This window comes from Prinia subflava, chromosome 1, assembly GCF_021018805.1.
Source record: "Prinia subflava isolate CZ2003 ecotype Zambia chromosome 1, Cam_Psub_1.2, whole genome shotgun sequence".
NCBI lineage: Eukaryota > Metazoa > Chordata > Aves > Passeriformes > Cisticolidae > Prinia > Prinia subflava.
Window position 1 is genome coordinate 145,544,921 of NC_086247.1, and position 26,607 is coordinate 145,571,527.

General features: G+C 37.7%; 1 protein-coding gene across 2 annotated transcripts in view; it reads left to right on the plus strand.

The window, feature by feature from the left end:
- Window positions 1–25,483, plus strand: part of LMBR1 (limb development membrane protein 1) — a 67,758-nt gene extending 42,275 nt beyond the window's left edge. For both annotated transcript variants that reach the window (XM_063415829.1, XM_063415837.1), the window contains 11 exons: window positions 4–72; window positions 2,420–2,484; window positions 3,560–3,632; window positions 8,766–8,846; window positions 9,646–9,722; window positions 9,952–10,029; window positions 10,503–10,576; window positions 10,808–10,898; window positions 12,340–12,406; window positions 16,593–16,754; window positions 18,739–25,483. In XM_063415829.1, the coding sequence (XP_063271899.1) occupies window positions 4–72; window positions 2,420–2,484; window positions 3,560–3,632; window positions 8,766–8,846; window positions 9,646–9,722; window positions 9,952–10,029; window positions 10,503–10,576; window positions 10,808–10,898; window positions 12,340–12,406; window positions 16,593–16,754; window positions 18,739–18,821 (920 nt within the window). In that variant the 3' untranslated portion in view covers window positions 18,822–25,483. The remainder of the gene's footprint in view (window positions 1–3; window positions 73–2,419; window positions 2,485–3,559; window positions 3,633–8,765; window positions 8,847–9,645; window positions 9,723–9,951; window positions 10,030–10,502; window positions 10,577–10,807; window positions 10,899–12,339; window positions 12,407–16,592; window positions 16,755–18,738) is intronic.
- Window positions 25,484–26,607: the final 1,124 nt, after the last annotated feature.

Below are 26,607 nucleotides of genomic sequence, written 5' to 3' on the forward strand. Positions count from 1 at the left end.
CAGACCTCTGGGAATTCTACCTCCCGTATTTATATTCCTGTATATCACTCATGGGATGTTTGTTACTTCTGTGTAAGTATTTTCCTCATTATTCCAAAAGATGAATGATATTATGGTGGGGGATTATTTTGTGTATTGTGTTCAGGGTTTTTTTTAAGGTTAAAGGAAACTTTTTGATTGTGAAAGTTGTGTGGGATTTTCTTTTTCTGAATAAATTTAAATTTAGGTGTGAATTTGTTAGGTTTGAGTTCTGAAGTTTAAATAAATGGTACTTTACATTTTCAATTTTTGATAAACTTTACACCTCACCCAAAACAGTTTTGACCTCTAACTTGTTAAAGCAGGTAGTTGAAAAATAGGGACTGCATTCTGCAGAGAAAAGCACAATTTTCAAATGAAATGTCTGCAGGAGGCCGGTAGTATGGTGAGAAAATGATTTTGGAACATTTTGTCCTATATTCAGTAAACTACCATTCTTCCTTTTGTAACTGAAAATGTTGGAAGACAGTGCAGCTTTCATAATCACACAGCTGGTCTCTGGCCAGTCTGCAGGTCAGTTATACAATTGCATTTGAAACAAATGCAGTAAAAACCCTACCTTACACAACTGCTTCTAAGCAGAGTTCCATGCTTAGAGGAATAAGAAACATGATGGAAGGCTCCGAATCCACTTACAATCTCAGCTCCCTCCTTGAATTTCTAGACAATTGCTGAGAGGGACAGAACATCTCCCTTTCTAGATTAGGGCTTTCATCTCTCCTCCAAGCTTGACGGGTTCAAAGCTTCCATGGGGCTGTCACTGGGGAGAAAGAGTGGGGAATGATAATTTGTGATGTCCTTTAAAAAGATCTTTGAAAGAGACCTCGGTGAGTCTCCTTAGGTTCTCTGTATGTGCAGATTTTCAGGTCCACTTTGGAGGAAGGTGAGAAGATTAAAGAATGTGCTTCTCAACATCTTGTGCAGGCTGTTCCAGAGTGGCATTTATTGAAGTGTTGAATAATGGGAAGTTGGTGTACAAAACTTCAAATCTGCCCTGCAGTTTGCTTCAGCAGAGCTGAAAACTCAGCTCCTGTTCTGGGGCTGTTGTAAACTAGTTCACTGAAATTACTGCAACTAAATGCCAGGTTTTGGAAATGCATATTTTAAGCAAATCACTGAGGTAAGGGCCCTCCAAGCTGTTAGACCTGTGTAGCTGAAAGGTCAGTATAGAGCAGTGGGGCAGCTGCTGGGGTAGAGCTTTAGATCCTCAGCTGGTTTAATTGCTGAAGCAGTGTTTGAGTAAAGCCTATTGCAGTGGTGATATGGAGCATCACTGCATTTTTCTTTTCTCCTTTTCCTGCAGGATTATTCTGCATGAAAGGTAGACTGTCTTAAGTTAGATTTTTGTATACTCGTGTATTTTTCCTAATACGCAGTAACTACAGTGAAACACTAATTAATAAAAATAAATGCAATCCTCACAATAAAATTTTGTCTCCTTTTTTTGGGCAGCAATGTCTTATTATAATGGAAACTATAGATGTACATGCTCATCTGTGTTGTTATAAATTCCATCATCTCTGACACATTCCAGTATTGGAAGGCTAAATTGTTTTCCTTTTCCCTAAACTGTTGCTTTCTACTAATAATTTTCTATTATCATGGTTGAGCCTTTCTCCCAAGAAACGCATACATGCATCATTCCTGAAAACCATCACAGGCTAGGATCAGAAAGGGCCTGCTGTTATTTCATAGAAAATAACCTAAAATCTGGTAGCTGAGACTCCTATCAGTGGAAGTTGAAGGATAACTTTCAGAGCAAAGTAGCTTTAGGATCTCTTGGCCTTGAAGCTACACCTGCACTAAAAGATGAAACGTGCCCAAGATGTTCCCCAGTGCTGTGGTCAGCCAGTGTCACTCCATCCAGGATATTGCAGTTGGCAGGTGCCTGTGCAGTTTTGGCTCATGACAGGGTCCCTGGGCTGCCTGAACTCCAGAACTGCACTGAGAATCATTTAGGAAATTGTTAACTGGCCCAGGGCAAATCATGCCAGGAACAGTTCTAACAATTTACTGGTATAGGCAATCCAATCTTAAAACCCAGGAATGCATCCTGGCACTGCTGAATTTACTAGTGAAGATAAAGCCTCTAGTGCCACATACTTTGAATAAATAATTAGTTGAGCAAGTTTAAGATCTCTGATTATATGGTGTTCCTTGTTGACAAAAAAAAATAAATCACAGTTAAGAGCTTGGAAGGGAGAGATACTTGTCTCGTTCAACATTTATGTGATTGCAATGTGCTTGAAGGTTCATATTGGAGCTTTAAGATCTTGCAGTTCTTTGCAAAACCAAAAAATAATTCTATGTGGAATAGCACACTAAGCATCCAAATAAAGAACTGGTCTTGGACTTACAAATGCTCCTCCTTCCCCTGCAGTGTGCACGCCAGTGGGGCTCTCGCGGATGTTTACAGTGATGGGGCAGTTGCTGGTGAAGCCAACAGTAAGTGCTGCACAGTTCTGTCCTCCTGTGCTACCTGTGAGAAGGTGGAATGGTGTTTGGGTGCTTTCTTCTAGAATGCTTACACTTCTGTAGAACTCTCCAGTTCATCAGAGTTTCTATAACCACTATGGATGTACTTTTTCATGTTTTTGATATAGCACAAAAGCTTGGTTTTTTCCCAAAGTTTTTTCTTATAATAATACAGACTTCCTCTGATTTTTCAATCTATGTCAACACTGCTAATATTATTTGTTACCAGTATTTCCTGCTGTGTTTTACCAGTGCCTGAAAAGTGTGGGCATTACTGAGTTCAGGAGCAAAGAATACAAGAGCAAAGAAAGTCTGGATAACAAGAAGGGTACCTGGGGGTACATACAGATAGGTGAAATGTGGATAGTTGTCATCTTTAAGAGCTTGTGACACAGAGATGCTCTTTGGTTCATGTTCTGAATGCTGTGAGAAGGGAGAAGAACATACAAGTGCTCTAGTGGCTTCAGTGTCACATGTCCTAGTTTGTATTTAGTAAAATTGGGGTGCATTTAGATCTTACATTCCTTTTCATGAGTCAGTTTAACCCTGGAAATACAAAGAAAATTCCTACTGTTTTTATCTGTTGTCTCAAAGCACCTGGTACCTGAGGCAGACTGATTTCATTTATTTGGTTTTAGCTTCCAATAGCAATTTATATTTGCGTGAAATATTGGCTTATGTGAAAAGTTGCTTTTAAATACAATTTTTAAAAATCTTTAGTTATTTTTGTTTAAATTGGGTGTGAAGGTTGATATGGTTTGAATGTAGGTCAGACGTACTGTTCTGTCTCTTTAGATTGAAACTGAACATAAAAGCCTTAACTTGAAATAAAAACTTTAAAGTAACTTTGCTTACAGTAAAGATACAACTGTATAACACAATGGAATAATCTTCTGTGAAGTTTTTATTTGTGTCACTATTGTAAAGTTGTAGACTGTATATTTAAAGTACAGGTTACAAAAGCAAAGTGAATCTGATTATATAAGTGCAGTCAGGACAACAAGTATCTCTGAGCCTCAGTTCATGTTTCTGTTTCCAAATACAGATCCTGGAAGACTTAGATGAGCAGATGTATATCATCACTTTGGAGGAAGAAGCAATTCAGAGGAAGCTTAATGGTATGTGTGCTATACCTGTAATGGTACTGCTTCACATACAGCATTTAGAGTGGTTCTGGTCAGTATTAGTCTCACTGTTGTGCAGTCTTTTCCTTCAAAACAGAAAATTCCAACATCTTAGCAGGTGTACATTTCCTCACTGGCTTTTTCCACTGGCTCTTGTGTATGTATGCTCTGCTTTGGTTTTGTTCTTGGATTTTTTGTCGGCTCTCTAATGTGGGAATGGTCTGAGCCTGAGCACAACTGAGCAGTTGTCCAGACCCACCACCCTTACTGCAAAATCGCTTGGATTGCTAATTGACTCTATTTCAGCCTTGTTTGAGGACAATGAACTGATATTAGCAAGAGGTTTGACAAAATAAGAGTTTTGTTTTTAATTTGGAGGATTTTTTGTGTTTCAGTTGATTTTTATTTAAAATCTTAGGTAGTAATCCATTAAAAATCAGAGCACTCCTTTATATTCTAGGAGTTATTTGGTGAATTTAGTAATTAAAACAGTTATATTAATAAGTAATGAAAATGAATAATTACAAAAATGTTTTTAGACTTACTGTATTTAGCCTTACAATTTTGCATTTCTTGATAAGGTGTTTGTTATGAAGCATTTAAAAACAGTATGAAGCTTTGGCTTAGAATAGAAAGGAGCATTGCAACATGGCAGGAACCAATTATGGAAATGTATCGGTTCTATAAACCTGGAAATCTTGTACAAATCTTCTGACTTGCTTTTAACTGCATGGGTAAGCCATCCATCCATAATTTGTACAATCACTGCAGTTTCAAAAACCAAGGAATTTTTATGTAAGGCAGCACAATAACATATGTGTCATGATAACTTATTTTAGCCTTAATTTTTTTAATCTCCCGCTTTTCCTCTCCTGCTTTTCAGTCTTCTGTTATATATCTCAATCTTTCCTTCTCTGAAGTCTCAGTCTCCTTTCGAAGTTGTTCAGTCAGGGGAAGTACCTTCCATAGCAGAGAGATCATGGTGGTCATCTTTATTCCAGTGCTTAAAATTTTTGGAGGAATAGTGATCTCTTTGTGCTGAAATCAGCCATCACTTCGGTTTAAAAGTAATGTTCACCTTTTCAGGTGTTTATAGTGACACACGTGTGTATGTGCATTCACACACAGGCACACAGAAAGGTGCATGCAGTGAGTGTCTTTGAAGCTGTGATGGGGCAATGATAATAATTCTATGTGTTTGATGTTAGCTGGGAACTGTAAAATATTTGGTACTGAATATTTTATGTTGTCATGGTGATTCTGCTTGTGTACAACACAGAGCAAGAACCCAGTAGTTATTCAGGAATCTATTGGAAGTGGTGCAGAGAGGGATCTGCTATTCAGAGGGGGAGTGTGATTATTTAGGTGATGCTTGGCTGCTCTTTTTCTTGCAGAAGTCTCTCAACAATTGCTTATATTGCAGCTTAATTACACTTGTGGGGTAGACCTAGGCTGTTTGTAGGTGTCTACTAACTGGATGTGGGTTTAGATGTGTGCTGGCAGCTCCCCTAACACCAGCCAAGAGACTGGATTCACTTTCAGCCCAGGGCTGGGTATTCAGTGAAAAGTGGAGCTGCAGCCCACCCATATTCCATGGAGCACTCACCAGCCTGCTCGTGAGCAGTGAAAGATATGGGGCTTAAATGTCCTGAGACAGGAGAGGAGCTTCATGAATTCCCTCTGTTTCCAATGCTGAGGGAATGGCATTGCATTTTAGAATGCATATATAAATGGGGATGGTGCAAATTGCATCAGTAAATGTCATGCTGGGATGTTAGAGGCCATAATCTGTGTTTTAGCACACAGATTGTGTCTCTCTGTTGCTGTATCACAGCAGATATATTCAGCTACATAATTCTTCTGCTGTGGCTGTTGCAACTCTTCCACAGTGTAGATGGTGGAAATCCATGGTGCTTAAGTAACCCTGCAGGGCAGGTTTGCAGTAAAGTGCTCTGAAATATATACTTCATTTATATGTGTAACTAAAGAGTTGAATTTTTATTAAAATGAAGAGGACCAGAGCAGAGGCTTAAGTGATACTTGATGATTATAAAGCTTTTCATATTTGAAAATAAATCTATCTGTGAAACTGTAGATCTTCTTTGTGGGAACTAATTTTCTTCCTCCTCAGGTGTTTGCAATGTCTAACTGAAAATTGGAGGAGGAGGGAGGGGAAAGTTTGATTGTGTTATCTACCCTAGTATTTTTATCTATTGAAGAGATACTGGGCTTTGGGAAAATGTTTGTTTCCAGTGTATTATATTTCAGTACCCACATCAGTCCTACAATCGAAGAATAAAGCTGGGACTTTTTTATATTAAAAGAAAAAAGTTGCCTTCAGCTATTAGTTTTCCTGAATCCAGAGACGGGTGGGGTAGGATCAAAAATACTTACTTGATCAAAGTTATTGGCTCTGAAGGTATCCTTACCTATGTAAGAAAGATGAAAGGTGTTGTTTTTATTGCACACTAGTAACAGTGTAATTTTGAACTAATTGGTGGTGAACTGCCAATCACCTTGGGGGAATGCAAATAGATACTCTTACAATTTCCTTTGAGGTACTGAAATCTTATGTCGGGGCTGGAAGAAAAACAGAATAATACCGTTAAATTGACCTTAAATGAGCTGCTTTGTGGCTTTCTTGGAGAATCCCTTCTAACTTTTCATTGCTAGTCCAAACAAGTCTCGTCTACCAATTTGATTTATTGGCTAGACAGCGCTGACATTGAACTTTGTGCGTGTTTGAAATAAAGCTAATGTTAGAAAGCTTTTAAGAATTTAGCTGCATCCTTTTCAAATACTCTTTTGACTGATCTGAAACTTTGCCTCTCTCATAAAATATCCTTTTGTATAGCAACCTGTTGTTTGCAGCTGTTTTTAAGGAGGAACTACAACAGCACTTAGATATGATTCAGAATTTCTACTGACCTGTGTCTTAGGGACCTACTGTGATGACGCTGATTTGTTGGATAGACTCCCATGAAATCACTGTTTTGAGCTCTGGATTTTTATATTGAGGGAAGAAAAAAACCACATATATATTGAACTGAGCTTTTCCTCAGAGACTCCTAAATCAGTTACAGAAAAGAAGAAAACGTCAGATGCTGACTTGAGTTTTCCTTCTTGTTTGACTGCTTCCATGAAAGTTCTTTTCCCAGTGAACTCTATAGTTATCCTTTTTCCCACCTAACAGTAATTAGTCATTCCATAAAACAGATGTTTTAGACTTTTTGGGGGGAATGCATCATCACAAAAGTTTATATTTATAGTGATAATTAGCTTGGACTTTTTAAAAGACTTTTTCTGAAAAAGTGTGTATTATGATTAATTTTTTAAAAAACACTGAGAAATGAAACTGACATTTGTATTTCAGGCGCTTCAAGTGATAAGATGTTGTAATTGAACAGTGTCTGTAGGTCTTACTGCATAGTCCTGGGATTAGAAATATTTATATATTTGCAGCCCTGTAAATATTACCCCATACTCATTATGTCACTGATATCCAAGATAAATGTTTACACATAGCACAGAAGTTACATGTTATATGCAAAAATGTATGTGGAAGAAACATTCAGTTAATTTGATTAAACATTTAAAATTTTAAGCAGTTGGATGTTTCATTGTTATTTGACTGCATTGAACAAATCAGTATTTAATAGTCTGAAATAAAAAAAGTCACCTTTTTTCTTGTATTGAAGTTGCTGGATGGACGAGGAGACAACAGAAAATAAGGAAATAATGAGACTGGACTACGAAGTAGTGTTGCTGTGCCAGCAGCCTAAGTGCTGTTTAGATTTTGTAGGCAGGTTATCAAGATACGAGATAAAAGCCTGGACAAGAATATTAATCTCATATAAATTTATTAGAGACTGTTCAAAAAAGTAGATGGAGCGTGGTGCTCTTACAGGTTAGCCCACAGCCAAAGGTGGGCCCGAGGGTAGGGAAAGGCCAGCAGGTGAAGGGTGTGAATGTAAATCAGCAAAACAGCAAGAGAAAGGACTTTGGGTTGAAGACCTTGAACTATCATTGCCATGGTGTGTTATTGCAGAGTAAAATTGGCCTGGAATAGACAGGGAAAATATGAGCCCTTAACTTATTTTCAGGTGAGATTGCCCTACTTTCATCCCTTTTATTTCTGAACAAAGGTGAACGGAGAATGTTTCTAACTTATCCCAGGCAGAATATTTCCAGGTTGTGAGTGCAGAGAGTGAAAGCTAAAGCAGAAATAATGGGATGGGAACTGAAACAGCAGATCTGTAGTCAGCATTGCAGAGCTGTGTCCGTGCTTGAACACTGTGCAGGGTTTGTAAAGGAACTGGCATCAAGGAGGGAAACCTTTCTCTTTCACAGGAGTGATTGGAAGAGAAAAAGGATGGAGAGAGAAAATGGACTGGGTTTCCTCAAGGCTGTGTAGGGATAGGAAGAAAAGTTGATGAGCAGCTTTTAGGTAGAGATTTAGTAGGATGAAAGTGATTAAAATTATGGTTGTGAGGGCTAAGCTGATGTACAGGAGAAGGTGTGAGGAGTTGCACAACAGTGATGTGTATGTTGTAAACTGGAAAGTGGAAGAGGTTGGTCTCGTGTGGCTGTGGGAATATCTGATTGTGGCACAGAGGGTCAGAACAGGAAAACTGGCAGGAACAGAAGATCCATCAGCAGCCAGGTCAGCAGTATGGAAACTGAGCTTGCTGAGAAAAGGGAGGGAGGGAGGGGGCAGAAGCTGAATCTGGAGCTCCAGCCACTTTAAAGAAAAAGGTTCACTTTTGCGAAATAACAACACTCCTGAAGGATATCCAGGGATTCTTAATATCTTGATACAAGAATCATATAGGGATTTAAGAATGAGGCATTTGAGACATCTGGTCTGTCACACTTTGACTGGTCAGTGGACCTGTGTTAAAGTTCAGCATCAGCAGAAGAGGCTGGGTTCACAGGAGATGACGCTGAAACCTCTGTGCTGAGCTCTTCTGGGTAGAGTCTGCTGTTTCTGAAAAGTATTTGGAGAGTCTCAAAGAAACACCTGCACTTTAAAGTCACAAGTACTAATGTGATACTTCCTAAATCCAGACTGTCACTCTGTGCTTTGCAGTCACATCCAAAAGAAAATCGTGTCTTTTGTTTTAAAAGGTGTATCTTCCACAGTGGAATACCAGACAGTAGAGTTGGAACGTGAGCTTGAAAAAGTGAAAAGCAAGAAAACAAATCTAGGTAATGAACTTTCTAGTGTTTCATGTAGATTGTAGTTTACTAAATGACCTTAAGGTGCTGTGTTTAGTTTGGAGAGGTTGCTTGGTTGATTCCAGTTTGTTCTTAACCAAATTTGTGCATTTACAATCACATTACATGAAATCATTGCACCCCTCCAACAAAAAAATTCAAGTAAGGAGTCTGGTTTGGATCTTATTTTTAACATTATTTTAGAGAAATTGTAACACTTCTTTGCATAGAGCTTTTCATGTATAATATGCTTATGAGTATTTGGGCTACTCTAGGACATTACTTTCCTTCTTGTATTTGAATTATTTGTGTAAAATTCAGTGTTTTCTTTTCTTTTTTTGCACGTGCTAATGGTGTGCAGTGAAGTTAGTTCTACCTTTCCTACTTTACAAGAGGAAAATGCTATTTAAATATCTGGAATTCTGTTCTGTCTCTCTAGGTCATGCTAAAATATATACGTAAAGTGTATTTGTAAATTCAGCAGATTTTAAACCTTGTGGAACTGCTGTGTGCTAGGGGAAGAAAAAAGTTGGGGGAAACATGTCTCTAAGAAAAATCTGCTTGTCTCTGTCTCCCCAGCCTTTCTCTAGAGAAGTTTTGTATTTTTGCCATTGCTTTGTACAGCTGTACATGGTGGATGTCCTTACGAACTGGTTGATGTTTGTTCCAGATCGGGATGCTGTTGTTACTTGTATTTATAGGGAGTTTATAGATAGCTGAATGATTCTTACTTGTTTTATTCGAAGGTGATCTGTGGTATTAGGCTTATTGTTTTTTCTCTTCTGAACAGAACGGAGGAAAAAAGCTTCTGCTTGGGAAAGGAATTTAGTTTATCCAGCTGTCATGATATTGCTCCTGATTCAGACAGTAAGAATTTTCTTTTTTTTTCCCCTGCAAAATGTGTAAAGAGTTCTTTGGTTATTTGAGGGAATAGTTTTAAATTTTTTGAGTAATGAGTGTTTAAGCAACAATCTTGATATTCTTTTCTTGACATTTTAAAAAAAGCTTGATATTATGGAGTCTGGCGAGGATAAATGTGTAGATTCAAAAATGTGGAATACTTTTCAATAACAAGAATTTTTCTGCTTTTTTATAGCTTTTTTCAGTTCTTTTAGTCGCTTTCAACATTCTGTACCTGTTGGTCGACGAGACTGCAATGCCAAAGGGATCAGGGGTAAAGTAATCTTCTTTTACAATTTTTATGATTTTAGTAAAGCTTTGGAGGACTTGCAGAAATGCATGTGAGAGCTTTTGCTTTAATAACATGGAAACTAATGAGCCTTGATGTTGCCTTTGCTTCTAGGTGCCCACACAAAGGTTTATTACATGTCATGTTGTAGTGAGTTCTTACTAAAAATAGCACAGAAGCTTTATGTAGATACAGTGATGCAGTAAAGCAGATCAGTAATCTGGGGTTTGCAGTTCTGTCTTTGCAATACATTTCACTGCAATTTGAAAGCTGCTGCTGCTGCCATTGCATGGGGTGGGGTGACTTGGGGGGTGGGACATCAGAACACCCCTGAAACACTGAATTGAAAAAAGGCTGTTTCATGTAAGATGGTACATGTTTTGTTCGTGGTAGAAATTAACTTTATGAACTGTTGCATGTTTATCGTTTAATTATACAAAGTATCTTTTTCCTTGTAGGGACCTGGAATAGGAAATGCCTCCTTATCCACCTTTGGCTTTGTGGGAGCAGCACTTGAAATCATTTTGATTTTGTATCCTTTCTGAAAGAATTCTGTCTGTTAACAAGTATTCTGTCTAGTTTTCTGGGACACTGGTAATACACTAAGACACTAGCCTGGAAAGAAGAAAGATGGGTCAGTCCTTCTCAAACACTTGAAGTGTTTTTGTTTTTCTCTTTAGTTCTTAAGACTTCTAGGAGACTGCTGAGAACTTGAGTGAAACTTGCATTCCTTAGAGGTTCCTTTTTTCCTTGATTCTCACAGCTATCTAATGGTATCTTCTGTCGTCGGCTTCTACAGTCTTCGTTTTTTTGAGAATTTCACTCCCAGGAAGGATGACACAACTATGACAAAGGTAAGGGACAGTCTGGGATGGGGATGGCCCCTCCTGTCTTTCTTGCCACCCAAGACAAACTGACTCTCTTAATAATTGCCCTGAATGGCTCATTTGCAGTGATCAGTATTTGTTTGTAAGCTTCGTAAACACAAACTGGAAGGTTGTCAAAATGCTGAATGAGTGGGAAAAAGGATGTGCTCTGTTTAGTTTGGATGGCATCCATTCACTTGTAAAAAGCCAGGAATGGCAGAGCTTGTTAACTGGCCATAGAAAAGCAAGTGAAAGAACTTCCTTCAAAGGGAACTTATTGCTAATGAGTAACTTTGATTGTGTTAACTGTACTTCAAGGAGCTTGTTTGAGATCTGAACAACATGGTTGCCAGAAGTAAGACAAAGTAATTCAAATTTGAATAATGAAACTAAGACTGAGGACGGCTATTCAGCAACATTTTGCAATCTGAAGCTAATTTGACTTTCTATAATTTAGCACTGGCTTTAGAATAACCAATGCTGTTACCTAATTTGGAAGAACATGCCTAGGTTTGTAGCAAAATATAACCACAGCTGACAGGGGGAAGTGATCAATAACCAAGGAACAGATGTTGATTTTAATTGCTTTTTTTCAGTATGTTTCATTGTTTCAATATTTTTTTAAGTAATGGATTAAGATAGTTTTACTACAAATTGTTGGAAGTGAGAAATTAGGTATGCACACAGAATGATTAGAGTACTAAGTAATAGCTGGAATGTTCTTAATATTTCCTATTGGTTGTTTACAGTACACCAGGAATGGTGTGGAAATTCATAGCAAATATACAAATGTCTACCTACTTTCAAGTTTTCTTTTTTTTTTTTCCCTTTTGGCTTCTGATAGAACTAGACCTGAAGAAAATGATCCCTTGTGAAAGAAAGTTTCAATTACTTTTTAAAAAGGCTTTACAAGAGCAAGAGTAAAATCTAACAGCTGTGAATCTTTTTCGTATTATTTAAAGTAGACAACAGGCATTGAATTGAAAGGAAGCTCTTTGTTGTAATTTTTTAAATAGTGCTAATCCTGCAAGCAGTTACATCCAAGGCTTAAGCTGATATATCAGTCCTCCATTCTAAGCCCATGGAATTGTTCTTTTATAAAACATTCATAGGAAGTAAGTAAACAGTTGATGCTTTGCAACATGGTTGTTTTGAATAATTTTGAATCTGATCATATATAACACTTTGATTAAAAGCATGTGAATACATATTTTATTTTTTTCTTGGGTCATCTTTGTCTTAACACTGTGTGGAGAGGAGTGACAGAAGTCAGCAAGACTAACAATATATTACTGTAAATTGCTTTAGGTTCAATTTGAAGAATGTGCCTTTTAAGAATTCTTCTTTTTCATCTTGACCACTGTTTTTCTTTGTGTTCCTTTCAGCAATCTCATTTATCATTTAAATGCTGTTTGTCATTTTCAAACAGATAATTGGAAACTGTGTCTCAATCTTGGTGCTGAGCTCCGCTTTGCCAGTGATGTCAAGGACACTGGGTAAGTGAAATGGAAGGAACATCATAATAAATGATATTTAATTAAATTAAAAAAAAACCAAGAAGGAAGAAGAGCCTGTGGCTGTATTTCCCATAGTATGTATGTAATTTGCCATCACTTTCAGTGGAAAGAGCATGTACCTGTGGCCTTCATTTCTACATGAACTGTTGAACATACATCAGTGTACAGGAACTGCAGAACATACTTTCTAAAAGGAAAAAGATGCTAAGCATTTTTAAGAGAATGTATTATTTTAAGAAGGTCAGATTTGAAACTTTTTAAAACAGGAGATTGTGAGGTGAAAAGATAGGAAAACTGATTGTCCAGAGCAGTATGAAGTAGTTTCATGTTCACTGTGAAATTAGTGCTTAGTTCCTGTCAAAAAATACATTTAAGATATAGTGTCTGAAATGTGAGGTAATACTGAGTGCTAACGGCTTTTTAAAAACAGTTAATGACTCTTTATTTATTAAGTTTTTTAATCAGCAGTGAAACCAGGCTACTTTAATTTTGCCTACAATAATATGCTTGTATTTTTTGTTAATTTCATTTTTCAAAGTTAACAATTCGGAGTCTACCATAGCAGAACTGAAGAAGTCCCGATTTTAATGCTAAGGATTGGCAGTAGCATTTGAAATAGTTGAGCTGTTTTAACCAGTTGGAAAGATGTGTTATATCTTCACTTTAATTAAGTAATCTTCAGCTTGAATTCCTGAAGTTAAATTGCAAGTCTGTTACATGTTTTAAGTAGTGCAGAATCCTTGTAACTAATGTGAATTTCATTGGGAACATTAAATAGAACAAAACAAAAATCTTCACCTCGGGCTGTACAAGTCTTAAGTACAAGCTTAGAAGTTTGAGCTGAGACCCACAGACCAGCAGTGTGTGCTCAGTAGTTCTGTAGCTGGTTTTCTTTTCAGGGAGAATACTCTTGAATCAAGAGGAGTTCATGGTTTTCCAGTAAATTATACTGTATATTCTCATTTATATCTACAGATGAGGCATTTTAATAAATTATAAATCATCCTATAGCAAATGAAAAACCGTCTGTAATACATTTTGGATTGTTGAATCTTAAAATAGGCATTCTAGAACTTACTTAAAAAAAATCTGTAGTAAAACTCTACAGAAATGCAGAAGAGTATTTCAAGTACTTAAAGCAGTGCAGTTTTAAAATATAACCAGAATGATAAAGGTCTAAGAAGCAAAATGGTTCTAGCATGTGAAGCCAGATGTTACATAGAAAAATCACTGTTTTAGAATACAATTGTAACAGAAGTTTGTATCCACTAAATTACTGCATTCAAGACTTGTTTAAAAGAAAATAAAATTAATTGTTAATGATCCATGAGATTACCAGTTGATAATAACCAGATTCTGTGGCAGTCAGTGTACACGCTGGGTCCATTGTTGTCTCATAGGAAACAGATTAATGGTAAAACTCACTTAAAAACCAGACTAACAAGTGAAATTCCTGAATAGTTTGCCATAGAGATAAATAAAAGAAGAAAAAAGATGGAACAATTAACACACAGCTAACAAATGCACAGTCACAGCTGTCCAAACAGGATTAATAGAGTGTATTAGAGTACAGTGAGTCATGTGGTGCTTTGCAGAAATATCAATGCGTGTTGCGCTACATGCCACCACCCTGTGGCACTGAATAGATGAAAAGAAATAAATATGTTAAGCAGATTCATAGTCTTTTCACTTTATTAAAAAAGCGAGATTCTAGACTATACAGAAAAGACTAGACTTTATCCTTATGGGAAAGGTGAAAAAGCAAAAGTTATCTAATACACACACTGACCTTTTTCAACTTATAAAAATGGAAATAGTTTCTTACATGTTTCATAGCATTCTAATTAGATATGTAGGTGGTGAGTATGTCTAATCTGTCATTCTTCTAGAATTCCAGCAAAGTTTTAATCTAAAATAAGTTGTTTTACTTAAATAAGTTAACTCATATTTTCCCAGAACTTTTCAGCCTTTTAGTAGCCTTTTAGAAATGTTTCCCACCAGCACCATATTGCTAATTACACAGAAAAAAATTGTGAACAAGGCACTTAAGAGTCAAGAATACAAAAACAAAGAATTCCAGAGAAAATTGAACTTTCTAGTATATGGAAGTTTTCCTAGAATTCTGCACTTGATTATTACGTGCAAGTAAATGAGGATTTTAAATTTATTTGTGTGTGCTGTCTAAAACCTACTATTTGTTTTAAACCTGAAGAATTCTCCAATAGTTTATTTGGTAAAATTTCATCAGCTTTTGTGTGTATATATTTGTGCCACTAGATATGCAAGTTTTTATTCAATTACTGAAGAGTTACTAAAAGTCTTAATTTTTTTCTTTGTGGGCTGAGTAGATACTGCTTCTGCAAGAAAGTCATCAAAACATTTTTAACCCTTTTCTTCCATGCGTTTACAGACTGTTACTGTGTCACTTTTCTGATGAGCAGTGACCTTTTCTGTTTGTAAGAAGAAATTGAGTATAATTTATGGACAATAATTTTCCCAGCTACTTTAACAGAAGTGTCAAGGTTCATTTCTGTTTGTCCTTGTAACCCTGCTCCATGGCTCACTGTTCTTCTGGACCTCTGTGTGTCAAGGAATGTTATTCCTTTTCCAGAGAATTCCAGTGCTCTGCCTGCTTTGTTCATTTTCCTTTAAGGTGTTTTTTACATTCAAACCTGACTTAACTTTGTTCATTTTCATGTGGCTCCAGAGTCTGACTAAAACACTGCTGCTTTGGAAATGTTAAGGATGCTGTTTTCCTTCAAGTGGGAAAGCAGCTCTGTGTTTATTGTCTTTCATCTCTTTACCAGTTAATTCAGACAGCCGGTTTCTTCTTCTGTGCTTTTTTAGTATTTCTCCCCGCCTCTTTTGCTGTTTTGATCAGTGATTGTTTTGTTTAATCCTTTGAAACATCTTGTTTTCATTTCAGTATTTTTTCCTTAGATACCAAATTCAATTCCCATGTTTTAATTTAAATGACTGATGCTGCATTAAAAAGTGTGTGTATCTTTTAGCATTGTGATAGCTGGCACAAGTCTTGGGTATCCACCTACAGTGAGATTCCTAAGTGTCAGGTTTATCCTTGGGAGAAGTCCAACTGACCCTTAATTCTGTCTCTTCATTTATTATCAAATTTGAAGTCAATTTTTAAGAGCCCCATACACTTTCAAAATAAGATGACAGAAAATCAGGAGCTTTCAGGAGTTACAGAGCCAGGGCTACTTTGTGGTTGCCTCATTTGCTGTTGCCATTTTAGTCTGGGACAGGGTCAGCCTCCTGCTTTTGCACTGGTGTTTTTTGAGAATACAACAGCTTTTGAATCCTAGACACTGATCATGTGGCTGTCATCTCAGTGTTCTGCCATGTGTTCAGTGCAGTACTCCATGACACCTGACAAAGGAACAACCTGTGCTTCTTCCTCTTCTGCCTTCTGCAGTGGGCCCTACAGCTTGTAGATGTTTCCATGTTTCAGAAAAATGTTGTTCACTTAATTAGTGATTGACAGGCCTTTGATCAGCACAAAGCCCAAGTGTCACTGCTGGAGGTGCCCTGTGGAGAAGACCTGTCAGCACCATCTTTCAGCCTCTTTTCCTTCTGTGCAAATGCTCCATGGCTGTAGTGGTGGGTGTATCCAGGAGAAAAACTGCAGTTGGAAAGATGTCTTTAAACTTTGGTTTCAAAAGCAGTGCTCTGGAAGAACACTTGAAAGGCTTAGTGTTTATCATAAGATGTTGTGGCTTTCATAGAAAGGCTGTTTGCTAACTGTATTTTTTAAAAAAAAGCTCAAGGTGCACTTCATTCTTTTCTGGAATTGTTAAGGATTTTATAGAAACTAAGGTTTCAAGCAGTTTTCATACTAAAGCTGACTTTTACCTAGTTACATTTACTGGAATTATAAGAAGAGTTCTTAGCTAGACTAGGCAATTCATTCCAACTCCCACTATTCAAGAATTTTACTATGAAATTTAAAAATCCATTTTGATAAAGGTGTCTTACACTTGTTTAGTGAGCAACAAACACTGTCTTGTGTGTTTAACCATGTGTCTTCTGGTGTGCTGTCTGTAAGAATTTTGCATCCAAATGTAAATGAAATGCAATAGAAAGAAATTTTTGCATTTCCTAAAAAAATATGAATGCTTTGATCTAAATCTTGCATGCAATTTTACAGGAATCACCAGATTTGATCTCCTTGGAGACTTTGGAAGGTTCAACTGGCTGGGAAACTTCTATATTGTGTTATCTTACAACTTGCTCTTTGCTATCATGACAACGTTGTGTCTGGTCAGAAAGTTCACTTCTGCTGTGCGAGAGGAACTCCTGAAGGCATTAGGTAACACAGCCCTGAGAATTCACTGTGTGCTTCACCATTCCCTTTCTCCACCACTGACACGTTGATGTGCTGCTGGTAGAGTTCTGTCACAGCTCACAGAATACTTTTTTTTGGGTGGAGATTTCTCTAAGTTAACGTGTGAGGATGAATAATGTTGTGTTGCTTTTTGAGGAGTCCAGAGCTAAGGTACAATGTTGATTTTAATGATGTACCCGTGGTACTTCCTCATCTCCAGTTGGGTTTTCAGTCTTTGGAGAGCACAGAAACATTCTCATTGCTATGAGCTATTATTCCAAATTAAAACTTCAGCTTGTGATTGGCTTCTTTGTTGAAAACAACTTACTAGTTCCCTAAAAATAGTTAGCAGAGATCTTAACTGCTTTGTTGTCATACTTTTTTTTTAATATCTATTCAGAAAATCTTTGTACGAAATGTACAGAACCTTAGTAACTGGCTGAGTAAAACTTGTGCCTGATACAATCAAAAACTTGATGAAATTTTGCATTGATATTTCTTGACTATAGAAGAAAGACTTGAAACACATTTGATACTGAAAGGATAAAATGTTTTTTGTTATTTTATTGTTGTTGGCTCATCTTATCTTTACTAATTAACAAAGCTCCTCTCTCTTTAAATCCCTAGAGTAGTATTTGTTTAAATTGAGAGGATTGATGGTGCAACTTTAGTGTTTCTTTGTAACTGAGGATTCAGTTTGCATCATCTAGAGGTTACTCATGTTAGTTTTCACTGCTTTCAGAGTTGTAGTGCTGAAACAAAATCCAAGCACTTCCCAGGGTGCTGGTGGAAAATTAGTTTAAAACTGTTGTAAAATAATTAGAAATGAAGTGTTTAATAAAAATTACAGATGTTGAAGGCAGATTAATAAACATAAAAATGCAGGCATAGTAGGATAATGGTCACTGGATTTGACTCAAGTAGGGAGTCACAAACCCTGAAATGTGCAGATTCCTGACACAAACTGGGTTTGTTTTGAGTGCTGTGAAACATCACACACACATCACAAACAATGTCTGTTAAAAACTGTCCCATGGAGTTCAAAGAATGAGAACCAAAATTTGCCTATGACCAAAAAATTCACATGTTAGGACTACAAATAAGACAACATGAATGTGATTTTGGTTTTTTGGTAGTGCAGTCAATTTTGGAATTCCAATTCCAACTATGTGAGAAATTTAACTTGGTACATCATGGCACTTCAGTAAAACATTCAGTGTAGTCTACACAAAATGAATAAGAAACTCTTTCCAAGTCTGATCCTTAATTTTAGAGACTTGATATGAAATGTCAGAGAGAAACTGTAGCAAGCAAGGAAGGAGTGACACCATGCCTCTTTTGAATAAAATATGGCTAAATTTGCCATTTTTCCTCATCTCTCCCTGCCCTGCCAAAAACAAACAAAATTTAACTGCTTGCCTGGGGCAGGATGAGAGACTTGAATTAGCACTCATGATAGAGAATTGTGCAATAAGAACAAATGTCTGGAAACAGACATAAATCAATAATGGTGTAGTCCTAAAAATGTAATTAGACATATAAATAGTTTAGAGAAGTGATCTGGTCATCACCAATGACATTAAGATTAGCAGTGAATGATCTACAAAAAGATGTTATAGTTTAAAGTTAATATTTGAGGTAATTATTTAGGTCTTTGTGGGCAAAGGGGTAAATTATTGCAAGACTTTCTTGGTTCTTCACATCCATGAGTCTGTTATTTAAGCAGTGGAAAGTTAGGATTCTCTGTCTTCCATGCTTGTCCACTGTAATGGATTTTCTCACTCAAACAACACTGAGGAATTTCCCCAGAAGCAATTCTTACAGGAGGTAGAACATCAGTTCTGGTCTTCAGCAAATGTGAAGTGCACAATCACAAAGTAGAATTTGGATTGTCTGTGTTCTTTTGAATACCTGTGTGCATGAAGCAAGGGGGAGTCTTAGTTTTTCCTTATTCTGTGATGTTTTGCAGGATTAGATAAACTTCATCTATCAAACAATCCAAGAGACTCGGAGACAAAGCCTTCTGCAAATGGCCATCAGAAAACACTGTGAGAACAATCACCTGCAATCAACAGAGCTGAAAACATCAACCTCATGGCATTCCTGTCATCTCATCAGCATTTTTATACTGCTTTTAGTTGTTAGTTTTGTTTGAGCCTTGTCTCATTTTGATGCTATGTGCTTCTGAGGAAGTTAGGTCTGTCAGATTCTTCTCTTTCCAGTGAAGTTTTGGTCTGCTTGTTTATTTCCCAGTAAGTTAATGCAGGAGGTGCCTTGAAGACTGGAAGCTGAAGAGAAAAATGCATTCCTTTTTATTTGTTGAAAGTCTCACATCTTTATTTTTAAACTTGCTACCATTTGAATGCACAGTACCTCCTGTGTTATACAAACACAGCTATAAAGAATAACTTTGGGACTTGATTAAAAAAAAAAAGAAGAAAACATACACTTGAAGGCCAATATGACCCTTGCTGGAAATGTAAAGTACCTGGAGTAGGTATTACAGAGCTTTCTCAAAGGCCAGTGTTTTCAGCTCTCTGTCCTTAGCTCTCAATGCCAGCTTGCTTTACTGGTGGTCAAACAATGTCTTACAGGAGTCCAAGATGAAGATTAACTTCAGTGTTAAATCTGAGCCTAGTATGCTTTGTAAAAAGCTGTGTACACCCCTTGGCACAGCTCTCACAGCTCTGTGAGCTGTTGTGCCGTGGAGGTCCCTTCCCCTCCTCAGTACCCCCTGTGAAATTGTTGATGAACTACTGTGTGTAAGCAGAACCTGGAATCAATGCAAGGAGCACAGGCCTAGAAGGCTGCAGTTGCAGTTTTCTACAATCTTTAATTTGAAGTAAATTTCTCTGAATTTATACTTCAGTTATCAGGATTTCTGTTCGGTGGCATAATCCAGTTATCTGTCACTAGCCTGTTTTTTATTGTACACATGAACATGTATATAGGCCTATATGTGTAGATATGGTAAATTAAATTCTAAGGTTATAGAGATGACAATAGGTGGTTTGGTAAGTGAAACTTGTGTGTTCAGTCTCGGTAGTTTGAATTTCTGAAGTGTTACAATTTAACTGCTCAGAGGCCTTAGATTCGAGAAGGCATCAGTGGGTGATAATGTCCTTTTTTGTAGCATTTCCTTGCAGCCTTAGGAGTTAAGCAGTTTATAGTAAAGAAAATACCAAGTAAGTATTCAAAATCTGGTTGCACTTTTGGCTTGCTTGGCCACAAGTAATCTTCAAACAGACTGGAATGGGGACGCCTTCAGTGAGTGTCCATCATGTAGAGAGCCAGAAAATTTTCCTGTTCATTTCCCATTTCTGTAAAACAAACCTGCCTGTCTGTAGTTTGAGGTCTTATATTAGTTGGTGACAGCTGGGTTTCCAGTGTGGTTCCAAAATAAGGTAAACCTTGTGTCAGAAACTCTTCAGCTCTTCTACTGAGATGTCTGCTCTGGGCTGTAGACATTACTGCTGTGTGTGTGAATGACTGCTTGTTTTTTCCCCCTGAAGTGCTTCAAAAATCAAGCTCCAGTACACATGAGGATTCATCTTTTTTGCAGCTGCCTTTTCTGACTTGAACTGGGGCATAATGTAAATATTTCTGTAGTAAATATGATGCTAGAAAACTACTTCTTTTTGATGTGTGTGATTAGTATAAATTCAAGGTTTATTGAACTGACTATTGATGTGTTGTATCAAGTCTTGGAAGAAGAAGTAAAATTACTTGATTTCACTAAGATTTACAAGTATCTTTTCTCTTAATGCTTTTCTCTTTAATGCTGACACTTTAGCGAGAAATCTTTATCGGAGTCAAAGTTCTGCAACCAATAACAGAGAGCTATAATTAAAGTTGTTCTAAAATGAGTTTATATTTAAAATATTGGGAGATATATTATTAGGGGCATCAGTCAGGTATTGTCAGAGCTTGTAGCCTTATGTGTTGGCATTATAGTTAAAAACCGAAATATGTCCACTTTTTCATGCAAGTCATTGTATGACCAAAATTGTCCTCATGTCTTAATGGGGCTGCTGAATTGTGGTGTGTGAGGCCAGTTAGCTTTACAGAAATATTTCTGTTACAATGCTAAGACAGTTAATACACTCTGAAGAAATTAATATTAGGAATAAACCTAGGAGTATTAACCAGCATAGCTGTTGCTCTTCGTGCCTTTGGAGAGATGTTTATTGTGGCATCAGTGACCCAAGAACACAGAAAAAGGTGGATTATAATGTGTGTGTGGCTTCTGCAAGTGAGTTGGGCAATAACGTCAACTGAGCAGGGGCAGTTCCTGCCAAGAAGCACCCAAGCTTCAGGCAAGGCTTCAAAACTCTTTTTCAAAACAAATGTTAGAGCGTCGACTGTCCCCACCCCTTCTGCTGGATTCTGCAGGCAGATGTGTGGATTAAGGCCATGTTAGGGAAGACTTTACACTGGATTCTGTGGGATGGTTGAAGTGCTGTGTGATTTCCAGGAAGGGTGAGAAATTCAGAACCACCCCATGCAACTACTGACAGTGTTTTGTTTTAAAATCAACTGCTGTTGTTGTGACACTGTCTACATTAAAATACGCCTTTGGCCTTGAAAATGACATGCTTATGCAAAGCTTTGTCACTGCATGCAAGATACAGGTCACTGTATACTTTTCACAGAAGCATATGGTCACTTAAGTACAAGCAACTGGTAATTCATTAATGGATATTGACAATACATTCCTAGTATTTTGACTCATGTAGAGTCAGGTGGTCTATACCTTCAAGGTATATACAGCTGATCTTAGTAACATTAACATCTGCCTCACTTCTTACGAGGCAAAAAGCACATCAATGCTTCCATCTTCAACTAGATACCACACAAGACCAAAAAATAGATGTAAACTGAGTGTTTTAAGTTAGCTGTTTTTTGGCTTTTTTTCCGTGTTGGTAGCACAATATTAAATGCAATTGCAGAATTGTATTATATGTCAGGTTTTTAAGCATAAAGCACACATGCTTATCACTTTAAGCTGAAAAATAATAGTATTGGTTACTGTACAGGTTACAGTTTTGCATTCATAGGGAGCTTTGTTTACTGTCTGTAATGTGCTGTTTATCTTTGCCCCTGTTCTTCCAATACCTTTGACCCTGTTGGCTGTTTCAGTGTCGTAGAAATTAAAAGATTTGACAAGTTGTTTTCCTTGTCTGGTTCCCAAGTACCACCTGGAGCACCAATGGAGGGAGAGCTGGGCTGTCCATGCAGACAGGAGATCCTGCAGCAGGTGCTTGGCAGGATGGGCATGGGAGCAGATCCTGGGGACGTGTCCTCCCGTGTGTCACCAGGAGTGGCACATCCTCCCCTGTGTCACCAGGAGTGACAGGTGCCAATGGGCTGCAGCCCCTGTCCATCCCCCTACATCTCTGCCACTCACCCTTGAGTCTGTGCAGCAGCTGATGCTACTGGAAATGCTCACGTGTGCCCAGTGCTGTGTAGTGAAGACATGATGGCTCTTTTCTTAAAGAATTTACAGTCTAAATTAGAAAGGAATAAGATAGAAACAGAAAGTGGTTGGCCTCTTCCTGCGTGTGGCTTTCCTTGAGTTCTTGAAGCATGCTCTAGGTTATTTCCCACCTCTTCTTCCTCTTCCAGAAGTGGGGTGGTGGTGTATGTACCATCCCAGGTAGTCTTACCCTTAGTGCACTGGGGTCTAAAATTTTGAAATGACAAATACAGGAAAACAGCTAAATCCTGTTCTGTGTATTTTCTGATCTTGAAAATAGCACTTCTTTAAATCAAGGTGAAATAATCTAGAGATGGGACATTAAGGCCACATAAATAACCTCTTCAAAAAGAAATGTGCTTAGTTTTGTGTAAGAAAAGTGTTGATGTGAACTGTGAAGCTTTAATGGCTTTAATGAAATAAGATTCCCTACCTCCTAGTACTGGGATTTTTGTTGTTGTTTTAGTGCTGAGTTGAGACAATGTTACCTATAGTGACTTCCCTGCCCAACCCATGAACACTGAATTTGCTATTGGTAAACTGGCAGGTTATTTCAGTCACATTGTCAGGATTTGAACTTTACAAAAATGCTATTTTTGAATTCATCCCATTCAGCAGGCGCATACTAAGGCCACAGCCACCAGCCACATGGTGATACAACTTCTGCCCCCTTTTCTACATTGCCCCCTTGAGATAGACAAAACATGAAATAGCAGAAGAATCCACATAGATTTGATTTATGCACTGAAAGAAAACATACCAAAAGGCAACTTTATAATGGAAGGCTTTTGAAATATTTCACAACTGAAGCACCTAAAACTCTTCTTTCAATGAGAAAGAAGATATGTGTATCATTAGTATACAAATGTCAATTGCTGTTCTCAAAATAAGCCAGTAATTCACTGACACTGAAAAAAAAATTCATCACATCTTAAAATCTCTCTTGTGATTCACAGTGAAACAGTATCTTGGACTTTTACAGAAGCCTGTGAGCTTCTGAAGGTATCTCTGTCTTGGCAACAGAAACCTGAGGATGCTTGTTAGTTTTGTGTTAATTATAATATTTTATCTGTAACTTCTTAGTTTCATTTATTGCTCATAATTTTTTATTATACATAACATTAAATGTTTTAACAAATATAGAAGGTGACTCCAAACAGTCAAAGAGATGGTATGAGAAATATCCTATAAATGCTGATATTCTTGACATACTGAATTCCAAGCTATTTAGAAACTCTATCTGTATGAAGGCCTTACATCAACGTAGAAATCAGGAAATCCTAATTCTTAAAGGCTTTTAGGTATCTGAGTGTTGATATGTACCCACTTGAGCACTTTGGAATGCTGCTTCTAGATGTTTGTTGATCACTAACCCCACGGGTTGCTGTTGCTTTTCTCCCCACCCCCATTACTTTAAGTTTTATAGTCAGCATCACTGGATGAAGCTCCTTTCCTGAACAGGGCTTTATTTTGCATTCCTCATCTATTCCCTGCTTCCATAGATACCAGCTATTGAAGTGTTGGGCACATGCTTTGATTTTAATGTGTCTCTTTTCCCTCGTAGCCTGTACAGAGGCATTCCCTAGTTAGAACTGTTCTTCCACTACAAAAATATTCACTTTATTCATTTTTTTTTTACCACTAGACTCCATTGAAGTAAGACTGTCACTAGAGGGTCCTCTAACAAATTACCAAGAGCTCAAATCAGTTTGAGTCATGAGTGAGAGGGTTTAGTCATTGCATATATTTGTGCTTTTAGCTTTCAGTGGGATAAGGATACAGCCCCACTTCTCAGTCAGGGGAGTGAGCTGCTCGGGCCACTGGGAGCCCCTGGGGTGGCTGTCACTGCAGGGTGGCTCCTGCTGTGGAACTGCTCTGCACCTCATCTGCTGGGGGATGTACAGAGAGACCTCAGCTCTCACTGCCTTCCTCAGTGGGAGGAGGACACTCTGTGTCAGCTCTCATGTTCTCATCAGGGTCAGGCTCTGTGAGGTGCTGAGGTGAGGCTCTTCACCTGTTCTCTGGATTTTTGTGATATTTTGGGCCTTCTCTCCCCATGTGAATTGATCCTTCAGAGTAGTGGCATGATGGTGATACCTGTGCAGTGGATTTAAATGGGTGTGTTTAAATGCTTAAGAAAATTAGCTGGTGCATGATTTCCCTTTTCCCCCTAACCATGAGTTTTTTCCAGTCTGGACCAAAATTCTTAAGAGTCACAAAATCTCTGTGAGTACTTTCTCCGCCTCAGCTTTATATAACAAAAAAATTTAGTCACTTTTACTTTCTTAAAGGTAGGTTTCAAAGTATTTTTGTCTTATTGGTGTGATTTCTGTTGCTTTAAAGAGGATAGAAAAAGAAGATACATTTGGGTCATGGGATTTGAAATCTTGGTGTGTGTACCAAGATTTTGTGTACACACACCAAAGAAGGGGTGTGCATTTCATTTCTCCCTTTTCTGTGGTGTTTGGGACCCAACCCCACATTACCTGAATAGAAATCACGTGTTGCTCTCGTCTCCACTAAATTTTGTCTTTAAAATTCCCTGTGAGGAGACTGAGGATGTTCTCAGGGTGCTGCAGGAACCCTGATCCCTGTCATGTAAAATTGGCTTTGTGTGCTTGGGTGGCATGAGCATAAAACCACAATTCTGAGCTGGGCTGTGATGATGGCAGCAGGTACCTTCACTGTGCACATTCAGGTTTGTCACTGCAGTGTTACTGGTTAATATCACAGTTTACAAAAAAATAAAAAAAGAAAAAAAAAATTACGCACAATCTCTAAACTGTGTGAGGCTGGGAGGTGCTGGATGGAACTGGTGGTCCCCTCATGGTCTGGTTTGTGCTTTAGGTTTTGTAAACTCCACAGTCTTGAGCAGCTGACTTTTCTTTCACATGGATGTATCTGACCAAGGTATAACACAGCTGAAAAATTGTGCTTTGAGTATTACTTTAATCACAACAGTTTTCAGTGTAGATACCTTCTCCCCACCAAACCCTTCCTGGTTCATTTGAGGTCGTCCAGAATTATGATTTATAATGTTCTCTGTTGTGAGTATTTTGTTGTGTTACAAAAAAAAACAAAAAAGGAGAAAATATCTGCTGCCTTAGCTAGGCTGATTTTTTTGTTTTGTTTTGTGGAAAGTAGTGGTAATATGGTTTTTTTCCTTTGTTTGAAACACTGAATGTTTTGTAGGAAATTTTTTTTTACTGTGTTTTCAATAAAGGTAAAGTGTGATTTATAGCAGAGTTTTGTGCCTTTTTTTTTTTTTTGTTATAAGCAATGAAAAAAATAAGAATCTGTATAATTCTAAATTCTCCTGTCAGTAATTGGTATGGATAGCTGTGTTCCTCTCTCTTCTTCTTCCTCTTCCCAATTTAACTTGCTTTGGAGATTCTCAGACATAGCAGAGGTAGGGAATGTGATGGAGATTCCTCTACATTCAGAGGCATCACAGCTCTGTTTTTAGACAGGTGTGCAATTAATTTGAACCCTCTGCTTTAGGCCACTGGGGACTGTTTATGGCAAAGTATGCTCATTATGTAATTTGTAAGTAATTTTCAATCGCTTAATAGTTTGACTGAAGGGCAATTTTTACATCTTAACCCCCTGACCACCATGCTTCCTAAACTGTCTGTAACTAAAACAGCTTCAGAGTTTAAATTCCATTTCACAGAAGAGTTTAGGCTGTTTTTAAAGTTCAAGAATCATGTGGCTGCAAGGGACCTGGAGATGTTTAATCCATCCAGCTGCACAGGATCAAACATAGCTGCCTTATTCCTGGTATTTAACCAGCCTGGCAGGAGCTGTCTGTGATGGGATTGCTGTGCTGTCTCTAGGCAGTTTATTCCAGTGTTTAATTGTCCAAGATTTCATAAATGTCAAATGTGAAGGGCCCTTGCCATGCTTTAAGCTTTAATTTTGTTCTCAAACATCCATAGTAAAACAAACCTTTCTGCTTGCACCAGCTTTTTCCACACCTGAAAGGTTACATTTCCTTTTATTTACTGTGTGAGAAGTGACCCCCAATTCCCTCTTATCCTTTTTGCTGTCTGTGGGGATGCTTATGTATTTTTGGAAATGCAGAGCTCAAGTGGACACACAAACCTCCAATCCTGAGCTCTGGCACTACATCATGTCTTCAGTTCTTTCTTTGTATTTTTTTGGGGTTGGTTGGTTTGGGTTGGTTTTTTTTGACAGACACTGGGAGAAGAGACATCTCAGGTGTTGTCCTCAGTATAGATTTTTATGCCTTTTTACTACCTTGAGTATGTTTCTGGATATTGCATATAGGCCTGGGCAATCTCATCTTCATATCTGAAGATGCTCCCACAGGAACTCAACAAAATAAATACCTAAAAGGAT